The sequence below is a fragment of the Balaenoptera acutorostrata genome, chromosome 19, assembly GCF_949987535.1.
Source record: "Balaenoptera acutorostrata chromosome 19, mBalAcu1.1, whole genome shotgun sequence".
NCBI lineage: Eukaryota > Metazoa > Chordata > Mammalia > Artiodactyla > Balaenopteridae > Balaenoptera > Balaenoptera acutorostrata.
In genome coordinates this window covers 17,430,960-17,457,798 of record NC_080082.1, presented here as the reverse complement: position 1 = coordinate 17,457,798, position 26,839 = coordinate 17,430,960, and the positions used below count along the sequence as shown (strand labels likewise).

Sequence of the window (26,839 nt, the reverse complement as noted above, 5' to 3'; positions counted from 1 at the left end):
TGAGCCTTGAATACTGATTCAAGGTTTTGACTCGAGCCTGACATAAGGAGTCAGTCTGTTGGGGTTACCCTGATGGCAGTTTGTTGGCTGGATTGGATAAAGAGATTAGTTCAGAGATAGTTGGACGTAGAAATGGAAAGTCAAGGGCAGTGAGACAAATAAAATGAAGCCCTCGGGCTGAGTGGCTTACTGACATCAGTAGGAAAGGAAGAGTCGGGAATGATGGTGTTGTTTCATGCCTGGGAGGAGGACTGATGCAGGGAGGACGGGGAAAGGCTCAGGTTTGGGGCGAGAGGGATGGCATTTAGTTGAATCCAAAGTGACAGCAGGTCAGGACGGCAAGGCAGTCCAGCAAGAGGAATCCAGACGCAGTCTGTGAACAGGGACTGGGAACTACTTGAGGAGAAGCCATTTTTAGGGAGGCTTTGAGTTTGAAAGAATTGTTGAAAGGGTGGCAACAAAAGTCAGCTAGGAGGCTAACCCTGAAAGCTGAGGAAAGTATCAGACCAAAGCGCCATAGTCATGTGAATAAGATCAGAATTCAGAGATGATACGAGAAGGTCGTTAGGGAACAAAGACCCTCCAACACTTTGGAATCGTACAGTGTAACCCATTTTGGGTTCCTTTTCCGTTGGGTTAACCCCGTTTTCTTCAGTGGTACCTCTCTCTTATTTTTTTAAAACTCCTTTTCTCCCCCTTACCCTTTCAAATTTATAATGGAAAATTCAGGCATACAGCAAATTTGAGGGAATAGTACAATGAATCCCTTGTAACCATTGCCTGGTTCTAACAGTTAATAACATTTTGTTTTATCTGATCTTCCCACTTTTCAGGGGAGGGGACCAAAGAATTGTAAAGCAAATCCCAGTCATCATATCCTTGGATCCATAAATACATCACATACACCTCTAACAGATGAGTGTTTTGTTTTAAACATAACCAAAATACCATTATCCCACCCAACACAATTAACAATATTTCCTTACTTATGTCATACACAGTCTGTGTTGCGTTTTCCCCAATTGTCTTAAAAATGTTTTCACACTTGATTTGTTTGAATCAGATCCAAACTCAAGATCAACACATTGCTTTTGGCTGATCTCATAAGTCTCTCTTAATCTATAAGTTCCCCCACCCTTCCTTGTTTTTTTCTGGCTATTTATTTGTTGAAGATCCTGGGCATCTGTCTTGTAGAATTTCTCACATTCTGGATGTGGCTGATTGTGACTCCTGGTGTTGTGTTATATGTTCCTTTATTCCTTATCTTTCCTGGTAAACTGGTCATTAGATATGGAGGCTTAATTAGATTCAAATTCATTTTTGAAAATTGAAATATAATTTACACACAGTGAGATAAACAGATCTTAGTTATACAGTTCACTGAGCTTTGACAAATGTGTACACTTATGTAACTCACACTCCATCAAAATGTAAAATATTTCTATCACCCTGCGGAGTTCCCTTTCTTACTTTCTTTTGATCACTTCTTCCCTGTGTATGTGGAAATCAAGTTACATCTACCAAGCACAGCTGAGGATTTTTACTCTCTGTTCTAGCCCTGCCTTGCCCATGGATATTTTAGGGCCAACTTTGGAAAGATTGCTTCCTCAACAAAAGATAATGTGGAGAGTCCTGCTGTCATTTGCACCAACTCTTCTTGTGATCATGCAACGTATTTTCACTGGCACCTTATATCAGGATAATTTCAGTTTCAAGGAACAAAAATTGGGATCCAAATTGGCTTGAATAATGAAGAGAATTCACTGCCTCATGTAACTAAAAATTCTAGATGTAGATCCTGGTTTCAAGTGAACCATGATGCAGTGGCTCAACAGTATCCCCAAGAGACTGGCTTTTTTCCCATTTTTCTGCTCTGTCATCTACTGGGTCAGCTTCATATTGTGTTTGGGTCCAAGATGGTAGCCAGTCCCAGGACTGCATACTTTCTCAGTCATACCCGGCAAAGAAGAGAGACTGTATTCTTCCCACCATAACTAGCAAAAGCCATGAGATTCATCCTGATTGGCTCAGCATAGGTCACTTGCCCACTCCTGGTCCAGTCAACAGTTCAACTCCAGGGTTGGGAGTACAGTCAGGTGCCCCAGAACCACTTGGATCTCTGACATGGAAATCAGGAGCTGTTGGTAAAGAAGGATTGGTGGCTGGGGGGGGCAACCACAGATGTCTGCTAGAATCATCTAAGCCCTGGAAGCCTCCGTGACTGGAGCCCACCTGGCTGTGCCTCCCCGGAGCAGCCAAACTCCTGTGCCAGACCCCACACCAGACCCTTCCTCACCCTCCTCCTTGCCAGCCATCCTGAGATTTCTCTAGCATTTGAGCGGAGGGGTGAGGCGGTCACTGTATTCATTCTGAGCTTGACGTTTGCAGCTGGGAGAAACGCACAGACCCCCGAGGCAGGTTCTACTACGTGGACCACAACACTCGGACCACCACCTGGCAGCGCCCCACGGCCGAGTACGTGCGGAACTATGAGCAGTGGCAGTCCCAGCGCAACCAGCTCCAGGGCGCCATGCAGCACTTCAGCCAGAGATTCCTCTACCAGGTGAGAGCCGGGGGCCAGCCACGAGGGAGGGGAGCCTCCCAGCGGCCACGCACGGCCACGCACATTCTCCGTCCACCTGTTTGGCGAGCAGGGAAAATGGTGGCTAGAAATGTCAGTGCTCTGACACTGGAGGTTTTACTCATCACAGTGAAATTCCTCAAACTCCAGTGTTTCTAACTTAGTGACTCCATGTCCACCTTCTGTGTTTATGGACTCAGGACGTGTATCTGAAACTGAATTCCCCCATCTTCCTTCCAGGACTGGATTTCTCTTCTGGTCCCTCCATCCAGGTCCATTTACCCAGACTTGAGACCTGAAGTTTGCTGTGACCTCTCCCATACCTTGCCTTTTCAAGTCAAAGCAGTCACCCAAATCCTTCCCTTTCTATTGCTGCTACTGGTTTTCTTTAGATGTTTATTATCTGACAGGTTCTGAAGGATGGAGGGACCTTAAAGTTCATCTGGATTTGGGGTGGGCAAACTATGGCCTTTGGGCCAAATGGGCCCCCAGCCAGTTTTGTAAATAAAGTTTTATCGGAACACAAGCACACCCCATAGTGTGGGTATTGACTGTGGCTGCTTTCATGCTACAGTGGCAGAGTTGAGTAGCCACAACAAAGACCAGGTGGCCCATAAAGCCTAAAATATTTTTGTGGCCCTTTACAGAAAAAGTGTATTGACCACCGGTCTAGATCAGCCTTCTTCTATCTGATTCCTGATTTTCCTCTGTCCCTCCCACCTGAATGGTTAAGGCAGCCTTGGAATTGTCTCTTTGCTGTCATTCTCTCTCCTCCAATCTGTACTGCCTGTTTCTAGCAGAGCAGTCTTCAAATATCACTGTCATTTTGTCACCTTTTTTTTTTCTTTTTAATTTTTTGGCCGTGCCACGCAGCTGCGGGATCTTAGTTTCCCAACCAGGGATCGAACCCGGGTCCCCTGCAGTGGAAGCTTGGAGTCCTAACCACTGGACCACCAGGGAATTCCCCATTTTGTCACTTTTTAAAAAAATCACTGTGGAAGATTTAAGGAATGGGGCTTTGCTCTACATTATTAATCACTGGCTCAAAACCTTCTGTGGTCATTACCTACAAAAAAACATTTAAACCTTCTCGTCCAGAAGTCAGAGTGTTGTGGTCCCAAATTAACTGTCTAATGGTCTCCCATACTGGGTCCCTTTAGGAACCTTCCTTCCTGGGTCTCTCTCTCATTAGAGGCCCTACCAGCAGCCTGGTGCTTGGTGGGGAGCCCAGCCACACAGCTTCTTTGGCAGAGAGAAGTGGGATTCCCAAGTTGGAACTCTGATTACATTTTCTCAGAGCCCCTTGAACATGAAGCTTTGTTCCCCCTGCAGTGGAACCTGCACAGGGTGTGGTATATCGGAAGTTGGAAACTTTTTGAGCTGGTCTGGGACATCACCACGTTTAACTCACATTGTTTCTATTTGAAATGAACTTTAACCCCACAACCCATTTCTAAATGCTCAGAAAACCTGTAATTCCAGTTAATAGCATTCATCATCAGCTTTGCCGTCATTTCCAGCTCTTTCTCTGCTCACCCAAAGCAGGAGCTACCCCATCAACCAGAAGGCATGGTGGCATTGGCCTTGGCTGGCTTGTTCCTTCTTCTGTCTGTGGGGGCTGATTGCTCATCATACAGTGTTTCCTTAGTATGGATGAGCAGAAAGTCTGGTGTTTGTCACGTTGAGTTGCCTCCAAGGTAGCTATGGTGCCTGTCTACAACCCGTGCCCAGTGGTCTACCTGGTGCAGCACTGCTGGGCATCTGGCCTCCCACTCCACAGCCCCCTTCATACATGCCGGGCATCCGGTTCTGGCATGTTTCAAAATTGGGTGGAATCTGGTCCTTCTCTGCATTTCAGAAATTATTCCTTTTGAGCTGGGCCCCAAAGACTTTCCCTGCCATTTTCTTGGGTGGTCATGGCTGCAAAACTGGAAAGGTCTGGGGCATCTTTGTCCTTTGACTTAGAGACGAGGACACGTTTTAGGAGTCTCACATGGTTTTGTCTCCCTGTTTACCCGACTTCTTAAATTAAAAAAGAAAACTCCATTGAAGGACTCTTTTTTTTTTTTTCCTACCCTCCCATGCACTGTGTAGGTTCTGTCAGTTGACCCAGATGTTTGGTGTGTGAAAGGGAAGATTCTGGAGCTCACGTCTGCTCGGTCTTTTGGAGCCTTCATTCCTCTCTCCTGTCTCTCTCATTTTAGCAACATCATTCCAGGCCTGCAGAGGTAGAACTTTGACTTGGAGTGCCTCCTAAAAGTAAAAATTCAGCGCTTGAAAGAAAATGTTCTCTCTGAGTCCTCTAGCATGGTTTTCTCAGCTTGGCTGGGGATCCAGGAGGGTTCTGGATGGAGGTGATGGTTCCCTTTTGTTCCTGAAACAAGACTCATATTGAAAAACGTGGTAGGAATCTTTTTTGGGTCAGCTTTCAATGTGTGTCTGTTGATTTCCCTCCCCTCTGGGTTTCGTTTGCCCCTCTTGTTTGCTATGGTGCCATGTCCTGGTTACAAGGAAGAAGAGTCGCTTTCATAGAGTTATTTTGGGGTTTGGCCTTGGCCCAGGGTTTGACTCGGAAGACTTAAGAGCTGATACGATACCACTGGCTTCCCCTCCTCCTCCTCCTCCTCCTCCTGCTGCTGCTGCTGGGCTGAAACCAGACCTTGTTCTTCTTTGCTGCCTGCAGAGAACACGAAATACAGTTCAATATGGGAAATCAAGGGAATCCCAGATGGCAGTCTCCTGCAATTCCTTCCTGCCTCAATGCATACCTTTGTCAGTCTCGCTGTTATCATCCCCTTATCTCTGACACGTTTCCCTCTCCTGACCCCCCAGTGTGCCGTTGTTACTTGTTACTTGCGATCATCGTGCACGTACTTGCGCTTGGCCGCTGCAGTTTCGATTTGCCCTCTGTTCTGTGGTCCTGCTGCGGTCCGCCGAGCATGCCCAGCCCAGTCGTGTGCATCTTGTAATTGATACGGGACTCTGCTTGCAGCCTGCTACTATTTCTGTGGCAACTCCTCCTCCACTCCTGCCTGATGCTCCCCTGATAATCAAAGGTGTAGCCAGTGTTGGCAAGACTGAAGCAAATCCTCCTGCGGCTCCTAACGTATGGACGCCAAAGTGCTTTATCCAGAAACAGACAACTTGTTTCTTGCTCTGCAAAGAGCCCCTTGGATCAAATTCTCAAGCACCTGGGTTTTGTTCTGTGCCCACTGGGTGCATCCTTAAAAAAAAAAAAAAAAAGGAGCCTGCCTTCCACACTGTAACCTCTGTGCCCTTCCCAGAGCTTGTCTTGCCCTCGGCTGTATTTGCTAGACATTCTTTATTTCTGAGTTTGTATCTTAAAATATTACTGGAACTAAATGCTTTTAGTCCCTAAGGGACTTGAACTCATGTGAGCCCTCTGGCTCATGGCCTGCACCCCAGTTCTTCCAACCCAGGGACGGTTACCAGGAAAATTATTCAACGGCATTCCTTTCTCTTCTTAATAATAAAGGAAACTGTCTTGTCTCTTAGAGTCACCTGCACATCCCAGGATCTCTTTTCTGACCGCAGTCCCCTCCCCGCCATACCCCTTTCTCTGTGCTTTTCCAGCCATGCTCCAGGTAACACTTGGGATCTCTCATTTCAGGGGAAGGTGTGGCAGGAGAGAAGGGGCAGTTGGTTGGCTCACTGGAAATGTGGGGTTTTTGGGTTTTGGTTTTCTGGCCAGGATATATAGCTTTTAATTTTTTGTGTCTTCTTGGCTTCTGTTCACTTCCTTTAAACATTTTTCAAGTTATACTATATACGTTAGGGAAGAAATATCCAAAATAATCAAGTGCTTTGCTTTAACCGTAAGAGGTAAAATCATTATGAGCGTCAACTTCCACTGACCCATTTCACGTGTCGCTCGTGTTTATCAGTCTCTGGTCTCTCTCCCTTCCTGTCCGCCTCCTCTTCTCTCTGCCTCTAGGGATGAGAGAGGATACTAAAGGCATTTTCCAAAAAACCACCTTCATGAAAGAGAGCCAACACTGTGTGAACATTTAATTTCTGACATTAAAAAAAAAAAAGGCAAAGATTAAGAAAGGGGCCATTAAACATTTTTTGTTTCTAGTTCAGTGCAGGTCATGAAGTCTGTCAGAAAAAAGACCTTTTGGTGTGTTGATTTGTAGAGTTAGGCAAGAGATGACTGTAAGCCCACTGAAGCCCAGTTGGTACCAGTTGGGAGCTAATTTCCCAGCAGAGCTCCTGAATGCTTTGCAGATCATCCACTTACTCTGGTGGGGGAGAAAAAAGGCCTGAATCAGCCAAAAAAATTGCACCAAATGCTGCTTCTTTTAATTTCTTAGAATGACCTTTTCTGTAGCCCTTCCCTTTTGCGAGGACACGGGTCCAGCTCAACGCTCACCCGCCGCCTTCTATTTGGCTTCATTGTCTGAAGCGCGTGCATGTTTCACAAGGTAGTTCCTTCCCTTCTGTTGCCGTGTGTTTTTTGTACCCACTGTTCTTGTTATGTATTAATTACGAAAAAGGTGGAGAAGCTTGGGTTTTATGACATGCCAACTCCCCTCACCTCGCCTCCCCTCCACACACACACCATAATAACCTCCGTGAATTGGGGAAGTTTTCTTTCAGCAGCCATCAGACAAATCGGAACGGTGGTGGGGGGTCGTAAGCACACCCTCGAGGCTGAGGGCAACACGCCCTAAATCCAGGACAGCCCAGCTTCCCGCACCTTCGAGCAGTTTCACTCTGCCTGGTTAGGAGGCCCTCTGCTGGAAGGGGGCTCCGTCCCATCAAGGAACCTATGGTTTCAAGACTGAAATGTCTTTGTTGGAACTTGCTTTGGAAGAGTCGCTTGTGGCTGCCACCTCGGAAAGAAAGTTTCTCTGTCCTTTCAGCGGGGAGTGGAGGGAGGGCCGTGGAAGGGGGTTCGTTGGCAGTTGAGTTCTACCAATGTTTTCTCAAGCCGAGACTGAGCTCCATTCATCCTCCTGCCCGTGTGTGGCTCCGCTGCCCCCAGACGGGGCCCGCCGGGCAGCCCGAAGTCTGCAGTGAGAACTTGATCCCCCTCATGTAACAACTAAATTTTAGTAAGTGAAATAAAAATGCTTTGGCACAAAAAAAAAAAAAAGAGAGAAAGGGAAAAAAAGGAGAGAGAGAGAGAAAGCAAGCCAGCGGGGAACAATACTTGTTTTATTTCAGTGTGAAGAGTCTTTGACAGCACCCCCGTTCCCCGCAGGCTATGAGAACTCTTGGGCCACTGCAGCCCTGCCCCAGGGACCCCGCAGCGGAATGAGGCTGGGGGTGGAGGTTCGAATGTAAACAGCGGCCCTGAAGGCCCGGAGTCAGCTCCCCTTCTTTCTCCTGTCTCCCCTTCTCTCTCTCTCTCCCCCTCTCTCTCTCTCTGTCTCTCTGTCTCTCTGTCTGTCTCTCTCTGTCTCTCTGTCTCTCTCTGTCTCTCTCTCTGTCTCTCTGTCTCTCTCTCGTCATCTCGCCCCAGCCCCACCTCCCCAGACAGACGCACACAGAACACTGAACAACTTCAGGTTCAGGCGGGAGGAGAAGAAAGGTGCTTTGTGAAGGGAAGCAAAACATTCCTGGGGGAGGTGAGGGGCCCGGGGCCTGAATGTGCCCTCAGTCTGTCGCACACCGCTGCTGCCTCTCCCTGCGCACCCAGGAGGGAGGAGGGCCCAGCCCCCGGCCAGGAAGCTCTGGGCGTGGGCAGGGCTTGTGGGAATGATTTCATTGGAAAGGCCTGCGATATTTTTTCCCCTCCCGTGTGTGGTTCTTGGAGAAAGTTGGAGGTGGTGGTGATTGCAGTCGCCTTGGCCGCCTTGAGCAGGAGCTGAGCGGCTGACGCACCGGCCGGCCGCGCTTTGCCGGGCAGCCCCGCTCGGGCCCTCCTCCTGCCGCGCCTGGGGCCGGCTCCCGGCCTGGTCTGGGGGCGTCCTGGCCCACCTTCCTCTGCACACCTCTCCCTCCCCCTCGCTCCACCCTCTCCACAACCCGTCTGGGCCCTCAGTGTGCAGGGTTCTTTTTTGGTTTTTCTTCTTCTTTGAAGACTTTCGAGAGGAGCAGATGCCACCTAAGGCCCCACCGTATACTCTGCAAAGTGCTAAAATGTGGAAACCAGTCCTTGGCATTTTTATTTTTATCGATTGATTTATTTTTAACCAGTGGCCTTTTTTTTTTTTATTTTTTAACTTCTGTGTTCTGCTGTGTTTCTTGTGTTTAGTCTTCGAGTGCTTCCACTGACCATGACCCACTGGGCCCCCTCCCTCCTGGCTGGGGTAAGTACTGAATTCTCCTTCTGTGCCCTCAGCCGCATCAGCTGATGCTCTGTTGTGCTCTGTCCTCTTTCCCTGCACATCTTCTCACTTCCCTGCCTCGGTTCCCCGTTTCTATTCTCTCCAGCACACCCTCTGGGGATACCCAGCTGGAGCAGTTGCAGGTGATGGAGCTGGAAGGTTGGGAAAGTAACTGAGTTCCCCTGCACCCCTATAGCACTCACCTGCCACAGCTGCAGGGGGGTGACCCTATGAGAGAAATCCCCCAGCAGCCTTGGGACTGTTGGGTTGTGGTGCTGACTTTCAAGGTGTCTCCTCAAGAATCCATCCTATTTGATGAAGGCATTTTGACACTGGCTGATTCCCAGATGCATTTGTTTCAGGTCCGTGGCTGTCTGCTTAGACACCTTACCAAACCTTTTTCTGCAGCTGAGATGTTGGAGGACTTCAGCCTGATTTTGACTTCAGCCGCCTTTTTATTTATGATAACGGCTGTGAAAGGGGCCAGAGGGAAGCAGATAAGAGAGTTGAGTGCGGGCTGGTGATGTTATGAAAGTGCACTGTTGCTAGTTAATAATGTTGTACTGGATTCTCCTTGTCACTGGAGAACTCCAAGTCCTTGGTGTGATTTGCCAATAATGAGTTAGAGGGATGCACAACCATGACTTGGGTGAGATGGTGTGCCTTATGGCTATTCTGGGAAGGAGTGGCCATGCACAAAGGGGTCATGAGAGATGGCAGGACCCAGCACATTCTGCAGCTCCGAGCTGGGTCAGGGTTTTGTTCAGCATGTACGACAGGAGTCCCTGGGAGCTGAAGAGGGCCGTTTTTGCAGGAACTGTTGTGGGTCAGGTTTAGTTTGTTTGTTAGGCCAGCAGAAGACAGCGAATGCTGGTTTGATGGTGTTCACAGATAGTATTAAAATAGGCTGGGGTGTGCTCCCCAACAAAGACGAAGAAGCTGACAATGATAGGAAAAGCATCACCTGGAAAAGTGCAGCTTTTGAACTGGATCCTCTCCATCTCTCCATACAGACACAACTACTCCCTGGTAGTAATTTACAGGGTTGCATCAACCCCTATGGCCCTGCAGGGTATCAGTTAGTCAGTTACCACTGTGTGCCAGGGCACTTGGAAAGGCCTCCTGGTCCTCCTAGTGGAAAATCTCAGATAGCGAGGCCTCCACACAGTTCTTGACTTTTCAGCTGGGGAATCCCTTAGGCACACAGCTGATCCACCCGGCTCCCTGAACTGATGAAAGGTCATTGTTCACTCTTGTCTCAGAGATCGGCAGCAAGTCAAATGTGAGAGGGTCAAACCTAGGATCCCTGGCTGGGCAGGGGAAGACTCATCAGATGAAATAAGAATCTGTAAGGCTATCTGGCAGACCCTGTGAACTAGAGCAGGGGACCCAGAATTGTTCCTGGATCTGTAGAGTCAAGTGATTTATTTCTGTACCAGTTCTGCTAAACGATGGTCACCAAGTAAGAGCAGCTTATAGAGTCTCGAAAACAGCTCCTAGAAGCCAGGTGTGAAATATTTGAGATGGGAATAGGAGCCATGGTCGGAGTCAGTGCTGTTTACAAATGATCAGGAGAACACACAAGACCGTAATGATACGAAACTGAGAGGAAAAGAACATCTGGCCGAGGGCCAGGGAACCTTCCTGATCAAATCCTTTGGGCTTTGTGTTAGCTTCCCCAGGGCTGTGGCAGGGTCATCTCCCCAGGGGGAGTTAAGATTGAACAGAAAGTATAGCAAAACCAAAGGAGAGTTGCATTTAGTGCAAGCCTGCTGTCAAGTCTCCTGTGCTCAGTCCTGGGTCCCTTTCTACTCCTCTAGGAGAGATCCCACATTCTCCCTGAGCACCAACCCAGGGGTCAGAGCACCTGAGGTTTAAGATCCACATCGTCTCAGCTGCTCTGACCCTGGGCATGTGACTGAATGCTCCCAAGTCCATTTGTTCCTAAATGGGGTCAAGCTAGATGTCACCTAAGGACTTTCCCAGCTCCCAGACTACGACCTTGCATGCAGCAAGGTGGTTCCAGTGGGCCATGAAAGGCCTCCACGCAGCAACAAGGGCACTTCCTGGCTGGACAGATCCACCCTCCTCGGCTTTGGCCCTTGGCAGAGAACACGCGGGAGGATCTAGTTCAAAGCAGAAGCTTCCGGGCTGGGAGCGGCTCCTTCTTCCCCTCAGAACCCTGTTGGGAAGCCGGTCTTCTGTGGGACGGTCCCACAGGCTGTTTTGAGGTGATGGTAGCTCTGTAGCAATCCCAGTCACCTTCTTTTCTTTCTTTCGAGTCTCTTGTTTTTGAAATTTCCATCAAGTAGTGGATACCAGGTAAGTCAGACAGAGACCAGGACCGGGGGTTGATACTGTGAACATTGCAGCCTGCTACTCAAGGAGAGGGGGCTGGGCTCCCTAGTTCTGTGTCTTTTTCAGCTTTTGGTTTCCCTGTAGCTTCTGGAACTGATTATTTTTATTTCTTTAATTTCTCCCTGTCATCGTAAAAGAGGGAGGGCCATGAGCATTGTTTGTTTTCAGGACAGAAACAGGTTTGAAAGCCCAGGAACTTTGAGCTGGGAAAGGTGACCGCTCTTGGGTTCGGAGTCTTGCTCCGGTCTTGCCTGCCATCCACCTGGAGCTGATGGGCGCCCCTTTCAATCCCTCTTAAAGACCAGAATCACCAGCTGGAGTTGAGTTTGCCCCTGGAGCCCAGAGTTTCTCCCTCAAACAACTCAGCGCCATTGTTAGTACACCAGTAAAAGGGCAAGAGGGTAAATGTTGTCCAGAGAATAGAAAGTATGTCTGAGCTCCCCAAACACTGCCCCATCTCGAAGCACACACTTAGGTATAAGACCAAGATGGCACTGTAAGTGCCCACAACCCCAGATGTCTCTTGGCATGTATGCAACATAGAGGTTTTGCTGGGATGTAGGAGTTTGAGAACAAAACTTTGCCTTTAAGCAGCGGGGTACGTAGGCCCTGTGGTGCAGAGCGCTGATCAGAGAGGGATGAAGGAAAATGCAGCCACCCCACAGTGACCCTGCCTGTGGGACAGGGGCACCTGGGTCGGCTACATCCAGTGGATGGAGGGGTTGCAGAACCAGAGAGCATCCATGATGGACTGGGGTGGGGACCAGGATCCGGGGGAGGCTGGGCTGTGCCTCCACTTTGCACACAGCTGGATGCAATTACGCCTCTGGTTTCAGCTGGGCTGCCCCCCTTCGTGTTGCCACGCCGCCCCCTGGCCTCCAGCAAATCAACCAACCAAAGATGGTGTTTGATCTGGAGTTGAAAATGTGTATATCCCTCCCCTACTCCCCAGTAGGGCAAGATTCTCTTTGTCCTTTTTGCCAGTGACAGATGTGAGTGAGCCAGGCTTGCGCTGGTTAAACTTCTCTAACAGGTTAGGAACAGGGGTAGAAATTCAGACCCAGCACCCGGGAGGTGGGAGCCAGAGGGGAGAGGACATGGGCTCAAGACGTCTCAATCTGAGAGTCTGCTTTTCCTTCTTCTCCCCTGGCAGAGAAGAGACAGGACAACGGACGGGTGTATTACGTGAACCATAACACACGCACTACCCAGTGGGAGGACCCTCGGACCCAGGGGTAAGGACTCAGGCCGGGAGGGGTCTGGGCTGGGCCCAGTGCACCTCCAGTACTGGCCCGGTGGCCTTGGACTGCATTCGTCCTCCACGGCCGATGTTCTGGGACCTTCGGCCACACACAGGTGCCCTGAGACCCTCATGATATGGTGTTGGCCCATTGAGAGCTTGAAAGTGGCACCTTAAGTTGGCCTTCCTCGTGGATACAGCGTGGCCTGGCTGGCAGGTGCTGCTGGTCTCTGTGCCAATTGTGCAGGCTGCCGATCGTGTGATTTCAGAAGGGTTGAGAACCCTGCCCCAGCACTGTCAACTCCCCACCCCCCAGAAGCTAGTCTGGGATGGAGCACTGGGTGCCTTGGGATTGCTGGTGCCTGCTCAGGCCACGGCCATCCACCCAGGGCTGGTTCTTTGGCCCTGGGACAGTAGATGACCTCTCTCTGCTGCAGAACCATCCTCAGGACTTGGGTATTGCCAAGCACATTTCCTCAAGGCCCATCCTCAAGGGCTCTGCAGGGCCTGGGTGAAAACAGAGAGAAAGCAGCACTTCAGGGACCCCAGCCTCCTTAGCATGGAGGCCCAGAAGGTGAGGCCAGCCCTTAGCCCCTCTCTTCCCATGTTTCCAGGATGATCCAGGAACCAGCTCTGCCCCCAGGGTGGGAGATGAAGTACACCAGCGAGGGGGTGCGTTACTTCGTGGACCACAATACCCGCACCACCACCTTTAAGGATCCTCGCCCAGGGTTTGAGTCTGGGTAAGGACTTTGCACAGGTGACATCACTCTTAGCACAGGCCTGGTATAGCTGCTCTTACTGCCCTCTAGTGGCCAGTTTTGATGTCACACTAGTGGGGATGTGGAGGGAAGGGGCTACTCTATTTACTCAGAATAACACTGGTGGTCTTTCTCTAAAAGCAAGAGGTCTGGCTTTTCTTTTTTTAAAATAAATTTATTTATTTTTGGCTGCGTTGGGTCTTCATTGCTGCACGTGGGCTTTCTCTAGTTGCGGCGAGCGGGGGCTACTCTTTGTTGCAGAGCATGGGCTCTAGGTGCACAGGCTTCAGTAGTTGTGGCACGTGGGCTCAGTAGTTGTGGCTTGCAGGCTCTGGAGCGCAGGCTCAGTAGTTGTGGCGCACGGGCTTAGTTGCTCCGTGGCATGTGGGATCTTCCCGGACCAGAGCTCGAACCCGTGTCCCCTGCCTTGGCAGGTGGATTGTTAACCACTGTGCCACCAGGGAAGTCCCCCTGGCTTTATTTCTCGTTCTTTTTAGTCTTCAAATCTTCAGAAGATCTTAATGGCAGTCACTTTCTTTCTTTTATGCCTTACTTTACTCGTCTTTAAATTAACATAGCATCAGCTTTCCTTAGGACTAACAAGATGCGTTGCTAATTTTTGAGAAATCACATGGATTCCAGAAATCTTTGCTCTTTCCAGGACGAAGCAAGGTTCCCCTGGTGCCTATGACCGAAGTTTTCGGTGGAAGTATCACCAGTTCCGTTTCCTCTGCCATGTGAGTTCTGGTACTGGGACCTCCCCCAGAGATTGGGGTTGTAGAGTTATTTCAGCACAATTTTCTAGCCCAGCAGCAGGCGTTGGAATGCCTGTGTCTTAGGTGGGAGCAGGTCACTTGTCTCACCTCGAGCAGTTTTGTGACGTTATCTCTAGGAAGCCAGCCAAGTTCTCTCCCCAAGCCCAGGGGGATGGGGAAGCCTGTTCAGACAGACAGGTGACCAGACTGAATAGTTACCACCAAGACCCCAATTTGAGGTTTGTTTTTTCCTTTTCTTATCAGTCAAATGCTCTCCCCAGCCATGTGAAGATCAGCGTTTCCAGGCAGACACTTTTTGAGGATTCTTTCCAACAGGTTAGAGAATAATCACCGTGTCTAAGACCAGGGGCAGGCAGGAGGTCCCCTCCTGCTACCCTGTCTTCTATCATGTAGCCTGTTAAGCCCACATGGTAGAGTTCTCAAGGCGTGGGCCTTGGTGACCGGTATCTGCCGAAGAGCAGGCCTGGCAGTCCCCTGTCCCCCATCCCCCAGCCTGCCATGGAAGGGAGAGTGGCAGGCTGGCCACGATCTTCTGTCTCCCCAGATCATGAACATGAAGCCCTATGACCTGCGCCGCCGGCTCTACATCATCATGCGCGGCGAGGAGGGCCTGGACTATGGAGGCATTGCCAGGTGAGCTGGGAGCCCTGGAAGGCTGCGCTGCACCCCGCTTCCCCTGGCTACAGGGCCCACGCCCAGAAAGCTGCCTCCTTCTTGCTCAGAGTGTTGCCAGAGCTCTCCTGCATCTTCAGGAGTGGGCAGGGGTGTGGCCAGTCCGAAGGGGCGCTGGAGCTGGGTCCAGGGGTCCCCTGCTGGGCTAGGTATTAATCCTTTAGTTTTTGGGTCATGGGGAGGCTAGGGGGCTTCTGGGGGAGGGGCTCAGGACAATGGCTCTTTACCAACCAACCTGTCATTATTTCCGGCTACACCAGTGTCAGTGGCTAAATATCAGTGTTAAGTGGTTGTCCGGTAGAATCGACCCTGGGCTTCACTTCGTCTTGAGGCAGCCGGGGCGTGTTACGTCGGCTGTCTTGGTGTATACCTGGCATGTATAAGCTGTGTCACAATCCAAAGGGCATTGATTAGTACTCAGCTGCGTGTCATGTGCACAGGGTCAATAAATTAAAATAGCTGATATAACCCTAAAAAGAGCTCAAAGCATTGTCTTGCCCTTACCCCAGCCCACCTACAAAAGTTAACAGACTCTCTGGCAAAATGTTGCCTTGGACGATGGGGCACAAGGGCCCCGGCAGAGAGAAGGAGCATCCTGGCCTGCGGTGACTGCTCAGCTTGCTGACCTCTCATGGTGTGGGGACGTCTTCTTACTTGGTGTTGGGTTAACTTGCTTCTGGTCCTCTGTGTGCTGGTGGCGTTGCCCTCTGTGTTGGCACCCACGGATCGATTGCTCTTCTTTCCGTGGTGACTGTGGTGACCTCCTCTCTAGGCTCTGCTTGGTGGTGTGGCTCCCGCCCCGTGTGTGTCTGTCTCTCTGTGTCCTGCCAGTGGTTTTACCCTATGGTAGGTTACGTCATGCTGTTCTACCACAGGGTAGAACCACGGACAGGATACCGGGGCACCCTCTGCATCGAAGGACTCCTCGTCTGCCTGGCCACAAACAGCCCAGCAGCCAGGGCCTGGCCCCCTTGGGATGTCCCCCTGCTGGTTTAGCCCAAGCCCCAAAGGACTCTGAATTCTGGCTTGAGGCTTGTACCTAGGGAGCAAAGAGATGCTAAGGCGTGGGCATTGGTTCAGATGAATGCGTGGACATATGGGGAAGGGTGTGGTTGATGGGGTCTGGGGTGAGGGGATGGAAAAGTGCAAGGGCAGTGAGATACCTGCGTGGTAGCTGGTGGGAGTGAAGTGTAGACACCGCACGGGTCACAGAGTTTTCATGCAGACGGAGTTAGGAACGTATTACCTCGTATTCACATTATGCTGCCTACTCAGGTAGGGTGGAAGCAGGGTGACTGCTGTTCATACAGCACCTTTGCAAGATTTAGAAAAAGATGCCCTTTGTCAAGACACTTCTGTGTTGGAATATGGCCGAGATATACTGGTTTCATCAGAAAAAAGGCAGCCTGACTGCTATTTGCAGGAAAATTTTTGTGATAAATGTACAAATCTGTGATACTGTAACATCGCGTCGTTGTGCAGTGCACAGCCTACACAACTGTGCATAGTGGCTCCGGGTGCAAGGAGCTCCTTTGCCATTAGGCGCTCTGGATAACAGATGGAAAGTCCTGGAATGCAGCACCTGGAGCCAACGTGCAGGCACGCAGGTTTTCCTGAGCATCATCGTCAAGTGCAGTTGTTCTGGTTCACCCTAGGTCTGACCCTGCCCCGTTCACTGACCAGCTGTTCGCAGAGGTTAGCCCAGGTGCTGATCCCAGTGGGGCTGCCTCCCCAGGACGCATGTCTCCAGACTAGGTGAAACAGGACAGCACAGGAGAGTCGCACCTCCAGAACAGGTGTGCAGGGAGGGATCCATTAGTTCCGTTTTTCTCTCTCTTCTCTCACAGAGAGTGGTTTTTCCTCCTGTCCCACGAGGTGCTCAACCCCATGTACTGTTTATTTGAATACGCCGGGAAGAACAATTACTGCCTGCAGATCAACCCCGCCTCCTCCATCAACCCCGACCACCTCACCTACTTCCGCTTTATTGGCAGATTCATTGCCATGGTAAGATTCGCTGCCACGAGCCCTCCAGGGAGGGCGGCGACCCTATACACCACCAGCAGCCGCTGCAGCCTGGCGCCCCCCTCTCTGAGCCCCACCCTCATCCTTTTACAGAACTACTCACTAAAGATGCAAAAAGCTAGCGAGAGTTCTGGAAATAGTTCAGAGCTCTCTCAGTGGCCACCCCAGGGTGCTGAGAAGGTTTTCGTGTTGATTTGTGTAGGATTTGTCAAGCGAAAGCCCAGGGTCCCTGGATCAAAGTCTTCACTTAACATTCAGCACATGCTCTGTTGAGGGTGGGGCATGACGGGCATGGCCCACCTGCTGCCTGTCTCTGGGTGTTGCCACAAGCTGGGTGGTAGCGTTTGGGAATGTCCGACTGAGACTTGGGCCTTCTGGAAGGGGATTTGGAATCTACACTAGCTGAGAATAGAGCCCTAGTAGACCGGTTGGTGCAAGATGCAGGAGGCATCTGTCAGGAGGATGGCAAAGTAGGGAAGGGGGAGTTAGGTATTTGTATTTATGTAGAAACAGGAGCACAGTGGGAATATCCTGTTGAGTGTCTCATGAGCAGCACGAACCAGGATGGGGACGGGAGCCCGTGAGGGCCACGGTCCCGCTGCCACATTTGGTAGTTTGAGAGGTTTCACTGCTAGCTTTCCTTCACTTCTTCCCCTGACTTCCCGAGTGAGTGTCTGCCCCGCTCCCCTCTCAGGAGGACCCAAGAGCCCATGACTAAATATGTCCCTTCCCTTTGTCTGGAAGTTCTTGGCCAAGGTGCTGGGCTCAGGAAGTGGGCACATTCTTCCCCGGTCTAGAGACCCGCCTGGCCCTGCAGCGGACAGGACAGACCAGTAAAACCCTAGACTATTACTCACCACTGGCCCGCCAGCAGCCGCGTCTGCATTATTTTTGGCTGCCTCTGCTGCCCAGCTCAGAGCAGCAGTGAGTCAGGGCTGCCACCTGGAGCTGTGCTGAATGAGTTGTCTCTGTACGCCTGGGGGCAGATCTCTGCTAGAGCAGGGAGCCGGCAGGCAGGCAGTGGGCCGGAGGTGGGCTCCTGAGCAGCCAGCTCTGCTCATCTCCGAGGTCTGCAGGCGGGACCAAGAGTGCTGCAGACTTTCCCTTCAGGCCCCTGGGGTAGCCGGATGCTGAGGAGGGCAGGGAGCAGTAGCTGGGCAGTAGCTGATATGGGGCGTCCTAGGAAAACCAGATCTCTCTGCCATGTCTCTTCCTTCCTCAGGCTCTGTACCATGGAAAGTTCATCGATACAGGCTTTACCCTCCCTTTCTACAAGCGGATGCTAAACAAGAGACCAACCCTGAAAGACCTGGAATCCATCGACCCCGAATTCTACAAATCTATCATCTGGATCAAGTGAGTCCCCTCCATCGCCCTGTGCTGGGAGAAGAGGGAGTCTCAGGGTGGGTAGTAGTGCGGGTGGAGGCACAGCTTCTAGGTCCCCCTGCAGGGCAGCTCTGGAATTCTCTCCTTGCATCAGGGAGATGTCCCGTGACACCTTTCTGGGTTCTAGGCCACCTGTGAGTCCTCGTGTCCCACGGGCACTAAAAGTGAGTGACGGAGCAGGAGGGAGGGAAGACCCTTCTAAGACAGACATCTTCCCTCTTGGTCTCTCGTGCCCCCAGAGAGAACAATCTGGAAGAGTGCGGCCTAGAGCTGTACTTCATCCAGGACATGGAGATCCTGGGCAAGGTGACAACCCATGAGCTGAAGGAAGGTGGTGAGAGCATCCGAGTGACAGAGGAGAACAAGGAAGAGTACATCATGTGAGTTTCAGGCGCTGGGGAGCCAGGGGCCTGGAGAAAGGGGAGCCGAGACACAGCTGGCTGCAGAGAAAGGGTCTCCCGCTCTCATCCCGGGGCCCCCTCTTCAGCCAGGCCCCCACGCGTGGCCCCGGGGTCACCAGGGATGGAAAGAACCTCTCACTTTGCACTGACCTTAGATGGCTGCCATGGCCAGTCACATGCTGACCAGAGCCGGGGCAGCCAGAGCCCGAGGCCCTCTGTGCCAGCTCCTGGGTGCCCTTTCTTCCCAAGTGGTAGACGTCAAGACCGCAAGGCTGAATTTCTTCGAAGAGGCATAAAGCTTCGACGCATCCCTCTTCTTTCTCCTAACTCAAAGGGTGTCTGTGTCCTGCCCGCTTAAACCCACTATCGCACGTGAGATTGTGCACGAATGTGCCCATTACTTCAGGACCCTTTGTCTCGTCTTTTAACCTCCACTCGTCTGAGGTTCAGGCAGCAGTGGTGAGAGGAGCAGGAGGGGGGGATTTCAAAGATTCAAGCGTCTCCGGGTTATTCTGAGGTTTTAAAGGCCGTGCCCTTGGGGCCGGCCGCAGCCTGGGAGTCCCGCCTGCCCGAGGTCAACTCTCAGCTGCCTCCTTGCTGCCGATAACAGCCCCCTGGCAGGCCCTGGCGGTGGCCTCCTAGGCAGTGGGTCTCGGGCTCCTCCGACGGCTGGTCTTGGTTTCAGGCTGCTGACTGACTGGCGTTTCACCCGGGGCGTGGAAGAGCAGACCAAGGCCTTCCTGGATGGCTTCAACGAGGTGGCCCCCCTGGAGTGGTTGCGCTACTTTGACGAGAAAGAGCTGGAGGTGAGGGCTGAGGTTGCTGGGACCCTGAACCCCTGCCCCTGGGGCTGTCCTGCCCTTTGATAGCCTCGCCGCGCGCCCACAGCGACTCACCAGTAAAGCCCTGCGCTCTCCCAGGACGGTGGCAGCGGGCGAATAACATTGATTTGCGTCTCGCACCTGCCTTCACCTGGGCCCTTGTCTGCAGGGGGTCCACATGTTACCCATGTTATTAAAACTGCCGGCAGAAATAGTTGAAGATGTGTGGGATGCTTTCATCTGCCAGGGAGTGGACGAGGCACGGCGCAGCGTGGGGAGAGGGCTGGCGCCGGGTGCCTGACACCCTCTCTCTCCACCGCAGCTGATGCTGTGCGGCATGCAGGAGATAGACATGAGCGACTGGCAGAAGAACACTATCTACCGGCACTATACCAAGAACAGCAAGCAGATCCAGTGGTTCTGGCAGGTGGGTACTGGGTCTGGTCCCTGCAGTCAGGGTGAGGGTCTGGCCAGGGATGTTTGAGCAGTCCCCACAGAAAGCGAGACCCGATTCGACCGCAAGCTTGAGGACGCTTGTGTTATCACCTCCCTCGTCTGTGACACTCTCCTCACCTCCCCCAACTTGCAAAGGGAGATGAAAAACCCACCCTTGGGACGAAAGGAGCTGCTGCAGCTGGGTCGTGGCCACTGCATTTGGCAGGAGGTGTCAGCGGTGGGCCAGCTCCCAATGCTGCTGTGTGTGTGTGGACGGGGGGTGGTTTAGGCAGGAGGGAGAGCTCTCGTGGGTCGCGTGGTCTCCTTCCCGCCAGGTGGGGTGGGAAAGCCTGGGCTTGCTCCAGAGAAGCTGAAAGAGCTTGATGTCCTGGATACAGTGAATCGATTCCTTTATATGAGTGGGTCTTGCCGTTGTTGTCCTTTTGAAGTATAGCATACATAAAAAAGAATGAGCGTATATAGGTTTTCTGTGGAGGTAAAATTCACATACCATAAAAGTTCACCATGTTAAGCATTTTAAGGTATACAGTTCAGTGGCTTTTACAGTGGCTTTTGACAATGTTGTGGAACCATCACCACTATCGAATTCCAGCACATTTCATCTCCCTTTAAAAGAAACCTCATACAGGGAATTCCCTGGCAGTCCAGTGGTTAGGACTCCAAGCTCTCACTGCCGAGGGCCCAGATTAGGGCTCTGGTTCAATCCCTGGTCGGGGAACTAAGATCCCACAAGCGATGCAGTGCAGCCAAAAACAAAAACAAAAACAAAAACAAACCTCATACCTATTAAGCAGTCACTCTCATCCTTAGTAATTTTTTTAAAATTAATTAATTAATTATTTTTTGGCTGCGTTGGGTCTTTTTTGCTGCGTGCGGGCTTTCTCTAGTTTCAGTGAGCGGGGGCTACTCTTTGTTGTGGTGCGCGGGCTTCTCTTGTTGTGGAGCACGGGCTCTAGACGCGCGGGCTTCAAAGTTACGGTGCGTGGACTCAGTAGTTGTGGCGCACCGGCTTAGCTGCTCCATGGCATGTGGCATCCTCCCGGACCAGGGCTCGAACCCGTGTCCCCTGCATTGGCAGGCGGATTCTTAACCACTGAGCCACCAGGGAAGACCCTTAGTGTGTTTTTAAAAGTGGAACTTGCATGGGAAGGAGACTACCTGGCCTGAGGTGTCCCTGAGACCAAGAGATGTCACATAGATTGGTGGGAACGGTCTATAAGCACAGCCTCTTCGAGCAGCTTTGGGGGTTTCCCAGGTACTGGCCGTCACCTCCCCACCCAGCCTGGGTTCCATGTTCTCAGCCCTAAAGAGGGGCCCTGGCTGACTGGAGAATTACAGGTCAGGGTGAAGTGCTGGGCCATGGGGGCCCTGACTCTGCCTTGGCTTGCGGGGTTCCAGGTGGTGAAGGAGATGGACAACGAGAAGAGAATCCGGCTGCTGCAGTTTGTCACTGGGACCTGCCGCCTGCCTGTTGGGGGATTCACCGAGCTCATTGGTATGTTTTCCCTTGCCCTGCTGGCACCCTTGGGTGGCGGTGAGGACAGCTCAAAGTGGGAGCAGGACCTAGTGTCTTCCGGGAAGCAAGTCAGGGGAAGGGGGCTGAGCCATCTGCGGTGGAGTCGGAGGGTCCTGCCTTAGGAAGGGACCATCCTGTTATATACAGTGTGTTCTTCTTTGGGTACCAGGTAGCAACGGACCACAGAAGTTTTGCATTGACAAGGTTGGCAAGGAAACCTGGCTGCCCAGAAGCCACACCTGGTGAGTGTGCTGGTTTTGGCGGGAGGTGGCCAGCACCTGAGACCCGATGAGCCACTGAGGGCAGCTCTGTGGGCAAGGTGGCTTCAAGGCCTTGACCCGGGCAACTTGTGTGTAGTTCTGGGGTTTGGGGAGGAGGGGCTCCTGGGCCTGGGCCTCTGATCTTTTGGGAGTTGCGACAGCAGTTATGTGCCCTGACGGCCATACCAGGTATGAAATACTGAGACGCTCCTATTCCAGTCGGCAAAGAGCTGCTGTCCTGAGTACCCCCTGCCCGCAGTTCCCCATTTCCCTTGCAGCCCTGCCTCCTCTGACCGCTTCATGGTCCAGGGACACAGCACAGCCTTCAGGGACCCTGTTCTGGTGTCTGGCTGGCTGGCATTGTGGTCGAGCCACAGTCTGGGAACTCTTTTGACCCCACCTTGTGGCTGTTAGAGCTCTGACCTCCCTGTGCTGACTGCCCTGCTCTCCTTTCTCAACAGTTTCAACCGGCTGGATCTGCCACCATACAAGAGCTACGAACAGCTGAAGGAGAAGCTGCTGTATGCCGTTGAGGAGACCGAGGGCTTTGGACAGGAGTAACTCAGGCTGCCCCTTCCCACACCCCCAGCACATATGTAGTCTTGAGTCCTGCCTGCCCGAGAAGCTGCTGGCCGCACAGCCCGGGAGGCCCCTGCAGATGGTGGCCCTGCGTAGGACCACACTGTCATCAGGCTGGTGGCAGCAGAGCCTGACCTCAAGAGGCCCTGCCCACCCCACCCTCCTAACCACTGGTGGCAGTCTGGAATAAAGCCCCCATGTCACTCTTGGCCCCATCAACCACTGCAAATTCTGGAGGGCTGACCCTCTCTGTAGAGCTCACCCTCCTTCTCCCCCGAGACCAATCCTAGGTGTGTGTGAGTGTGCAAGGTGGGGCGCGCCATGCCGAAGCCCTAGGCCTCATGGGCTGGTTAGGTGAGAAGGAGACCGACCACTCGGGGTAGGTGTTCTGGGCGGACAAAGCCCACGGTCTTTGCCAGTAAAAGAGGTTCTGTTTTGTGTAGAACTTTTCCAGTGATCTGTATAAATGACGGTCTGAGGGAGCGGAGCTCCAGATCAAGGTCACTGCTCGTCCCTCGCTAGCCGTCTCCAGCTACAGAGGCTGAGCAGCACGGCCCCCCCCTCCACTCATTGCTGGCCAGTTGGTTCTTTCCAGCAGATAAAGGGTTGTACCAGCTGCTTGGGTGTTGCGGATGGAAACGGCAAACCCCCTCAGACTTTCTTTTCCCTTTTACATACACTTGAAACATTTTGTGTGTAGGGCTGCTTTGCGTTCTGTTGTTGGTATGCTGCTGTCACCACTTCCTGTCAAGGAGCTGGTGCGCCAGGCATGGCTGGGACCCTGAGGGACTCAGCACTGTTGGTCCAAGAATTTCCCAAACAGCTGCTCCCCTTAGGAACCTGCTTAGCAGTTCTATGAGCTCAGGCAGGCCTGACCCGGCAGCTCAGCTTCCCAGCAGCCTTGTCCCCGACCCTTGACAGAGAGGGAAGGGGGTTGTTGTCCTGAGTGGCACCCTGACCTCTCCGCCTCCAGTAGACAACTCCCTTTGCTAGATGGGGTGACGGGGCACGTGGGGCTGACCTGCCAAGCCCCCGGACCTCCAGGCGGCACATGCGTCCGGGTTGAGAATGAAGTGCACCCCAGCTACTGTAGAGTGTGTTCACTCTGCCTAGAAGTGCAGCTTTACCTGCACAGAGGAAACGATGCTCTTGGAAGCCAGCAGAAGGGTCCTGAGCTGCTGCCCACAGTCTGACTTGATTGCTGGAGCTCCTGCCAGCCTCTGCCGTGGGCATCCCGCTGTGTGTTGAGATCTTCCAGGCGAATACTCTCCTCTGGGATACTGGAGTGGTGATTGTCGCTGGGCCCCCGTGCAGGCCCTCAGACCGGCTACGGGGTCTTCTGAGGACAGTCTCGTGCTCCCAGGTCTTCGTCCTTCCCCCTGGCCCATGTTGGCTCTGTTGCGTGTGCTGATTCGAGTGGCTCAGCTCACTGCAGCCCAACCTTTCTTCTTCCCTCGAATCGTTGGCAGTGCTTCCCTGCGGTGTCTCACCATGTTGGGGGTTGGGGTGCAAGCTGCCTTGCGGGTTTTGGGAGCCTCAGGCTCTTGTGTGTGCAGTGTTGTCATGTGGGTGTGGGTGTGTACATACTTGTATATAACTGAGGTGTCTGTACGGAATGCCCTTTGGTAGCTCTGAGTTGGTCACCAGATTGTTTTGTAATGCCCACCCCCTTGCCTCGGTATTGCCAGTTTCTTGTGCAATAAACAATCAGCAGCTGTGGGTGGTGTTGGCGTGGATGTGTCCAAAATTATTGTCCTCCAGACAAAAGGCTTCTAGGCCCCACAGACCCTCCAGGTCCAGACAGGGGCGGACATTCCATGACCTTGCTGGTTTTGAGAATTGTGTGCGTCATTAACCAAGACAGCCACACTTCTGGTGGGTGGCTGAGTCCTCGTCCGCGGACCACAGGCTTCAGCCCTCGGTCAGTTGCCTCACAGCACCCTTTTGGCCTGGGTTTCTCTGAGCAGTTGCCGTGGAGCCAGAGCACCAACAGCTGAGCCTGCGGGTTGGACCGGCTTCAGGAACCGGCTCCTGGGGACAGTGTTCTGGGCAGTCATTCATTCGAGAAACATTTCCTGGGGTTTCTTGAGTTCCGTGATCATAGAGGGACTCCCTGATCTTGAGCTCATCATGGTCAGACAAGGGCTTGCCGCCCACTTTTTTGAACACTTGAAGGTCCAGATAGGACCCATCAGTGCAGTCTTGATGCTTTTGACATGGAAATCACTTTGTCCTGGATCAGGCCTTGCTCTCACCGGGCTTCTTCCCGAGGGAGGCAGAGGTGGCAGAGCATCTCCTCCCTGGAGTTCATCAGCTGAACTCACTATCCCCAGCACTAAAGCTATACTTTGAGGAAACTATCGACGAAAGTCCACACATTATGCAGACGTCTCATAATAAATTCCAATAAGACATCTCTAGTCGAAATTGTTCTCCCCGCTCTTATCCCCAGAAGTAACTGCTTTTCAGTTTGCTGTCCTTCCAGAGTATTTTTGTGTGTATAAATCATATGTACATATAACTTTAAAATGTACTAAAGATGAGATCTTACACATATTGAGCAACTCATCTCATTAAATGAGATATTATTAGGGACACCTTTCCCTGTTCGTCAACATAGGTCCAGTGAATTCTTTAGTGTGTGATATCCCATGTCATGGTTGTCCTGTAACACAACCATCTTTGTCCTAACGGGCATTGCACTTGTGTCCAACAGTTTGCTGGTGGAGGCTCTTGGTCAGGTCTTGTGCATCGATGCTGCTCTTCTGGGAGGGGGCAGTCCTGGAGTTGGACGGTTGACTATGCACCTTTATTTTTATTTCAAAGTTGTAAAAAAGGTTTAGAAGTCCAAGATAGGAAGGGTCCACAGTGAAAGCCCCACTCTTTTGTTCCTCAGGCATTCTGATCACCTTCTAGAGGCGACTGTTGTTGCTGGTTTCTTTTGGATCCCTCCAGATAGACTTTAAAATCCCAACAGATTCTACTCAATTGCCCTTCAAAAAGGTTCTTGTTTTACCAGCCTTAGCAATGGAGAGGACCCCTTGCCTCCCCACTCTGCGAACTGGATCTATGAGCTCCCCTGTCTGTTCTTCCAGCTCTTTTTTCACTTTTCCATCTCCTAACTCTGGGCATCTGCCCTTTTGCTTTTACATGATCATAGTGTTTTTTTTTTTTAAAATCCATTTATGTTCTATTCTATAACCATAATGAAGTCTGTACTTTTCTAAAGGTTTATTCAAAAAACTGAAAAGCAAGAAAAATGTTTATATCACTATGATGATATAAATGCTGTTTACTCCAGAACTAAATGGTATAATGTAGTACAACTATTTCTCCCTCATACAGCTGTTTCACCCTAGGGATTCTAATTACTGATCCTTGTTTTTACTGTATCCTCATTTTTTTTTCTTACTCTTAAGTGTTTCAAGTTAAATTAGACAAGCAGGAAGCCTCCCTACCTCTACACGCTGCAGTAAGTTCCTGATAAAATTAGCCAAAGCTACAAATTATTTTGGAACTGAAGAGCAAATATGACTCCCTTTGTCACCCAAGGTCCCCAGTGGGGCTCAAGACTTTATATAAGGTGGGACCTCACTGGATCTGGAAAGCTCAGCTGTTGCTACCCCATTGCCCTTCTATATTGGGGCTCACATCATCCTTCTAGAAAAACTTACACTAAAGATCTACGTGCTTCCTTTCAGAGGAATGCTTACAAATAGCAGGCTCTTGATCTTCAGCTAAACTCAGCAACAACAAGGCCCCAGCCTCATCTTGGGGAAGAAAATTGAGTCAGTGCCCAAAGTTATTACCTCTGCTCATTTCCCTACACTCTCCCCCATGAGTCTAGTTTTCAATACCCTTTTCTCCACGTCCCTCTGATTCTGAGGTTGGTTTAAGTTTCACAGTCACAAGGTCACTTTCCTGTGGTCCATGCTGCACGAGTCAGGCACCAATCAGCTGACTCAGATCGGAGCACGTGACTTGTCTTTGGCACACTTTCTGTTTTTTGTACCTTCTGAACGTCATCATGGACTCAGGGCCTCACTCCAACTCAGTTGGTCCCAGTGACAATGATCATTGTTTTCTTTTTGATGCTTGTCACAGTTTTGGCCTCTTCAACTCGACTCTCTTGTCACCTCTCCAGATATACTTGATGGTCTCCATGACATCTAGTCCCAACACTAGTTCTCTTGCCCAAACACAGAATCAACTACCTCACTAGGAGCCCTGGTTCTTTTTGGTGTAAAATAGTACTAGAAACCAAAATGTGGGGTTCCATCAAGATGGTACCATGAACTCATGACCTGATCAGCTTCTTGGCTCCAAACGTATAATATAAAAAGGGAACACAAAATATAAAAAGACAGAAAAAAAGGCTGGTTCAAAAACAAGATAAATAAGTCCATGGGTTATAAATAAAACAAAAATGCAGAACATTGGGCAAGATCGAACTGTGGGTCGGCTGCACCTAGAGCCTGGCAGTGGTGGCTGAGAGTTCAGCTGCTGTGGGGTAAGGGGTCTAAATATGCTCCAGAAGGGAGGGGAGATGGGCACCAGTTGTGTACCTGGCTGTGGCTTTGAGAAAGATGGAGGCCCAAGGAGGCAAACTCATTAAGCCAAACCATCCCACTGGTTCTGGCCTGGATCTGTGACATTCCTATGTCCCCCCAGGCCAGGGCCCCAAACTGCCATTCAAAGACCAGACTCTGGA

The 26,839-nt window shown here is 51.4% G+C and overlaps 1 protein-coding gene across 2 annotated transcripts in view; it reads left to right on the top strand.

The window, feature by feature from the left end:
• The window catches only part of WWP2 (WW domain containing E3 ubiquitin protein ligase 2), a 149,470-nt gene extending 125,625 nt beyond the window's left edge, over positions 1-23,845 (top strand). The window contains exons 10-24 of one of the 2 annotated variants that reach the window (XM_057534399.1): positions 2,389-2,563; positions 8,805-8,859; positions 12,389-12,470; positions 13,090-13,218; positions 13,898-13,973; positions 14,256-14,327; positions 14,557-14,645; positions 16,532-16,691; positions 17,932-18,065; positions 18,335-18,475; positions 19,182-19,302; positions 19,640-19,744; positions 21,172-21,268; positions 21,459-21,531; positions 22,011-23,845. In XM_057534399.1, the coding sequence (XP_057390382.1) occupies positions 2,389-2,563; positions 8,805-8,859; positions 12,389-12,470; positions 13,090-13,218; positions 13,898-13,973; positions 14,256-14,327; positions 14,557-14,645; positions 16,532-16,691; positions 17,932-18,065; positions 18,335-18,475; positions 19,182-19,302; positions 19,640-19,744; positions 21,172-21,268; positions 21,459-21,531; positions 22,011-22,110 (1,609 nt within the window). In that variant the 3' untranslated portion in view covers positions 22,111-23,845. The remainder of the gene's footprint in view (positions 1-2,388; positions 2,564-8,804; positions 8,860-12,388; positions 12,471-13,089; positions 13,219-13,897; positions 13,974-14,255; positions 14,328-14,556; positions 14,646-16,531; positions 16,692-17,931; positions 18,066-18,334; positions 18,476-19,181; positions 19,303-19,639; positions 19,745-21,171; positions 21,269-21,458; positions 21,532-22,010) is intronic. The other variant, XM_057534400.1, reaches the window with a different exon arrangement.
• The last annotated feature ends 2,994 nt before the right edge of the window (positions 23,846-26,839 follow it).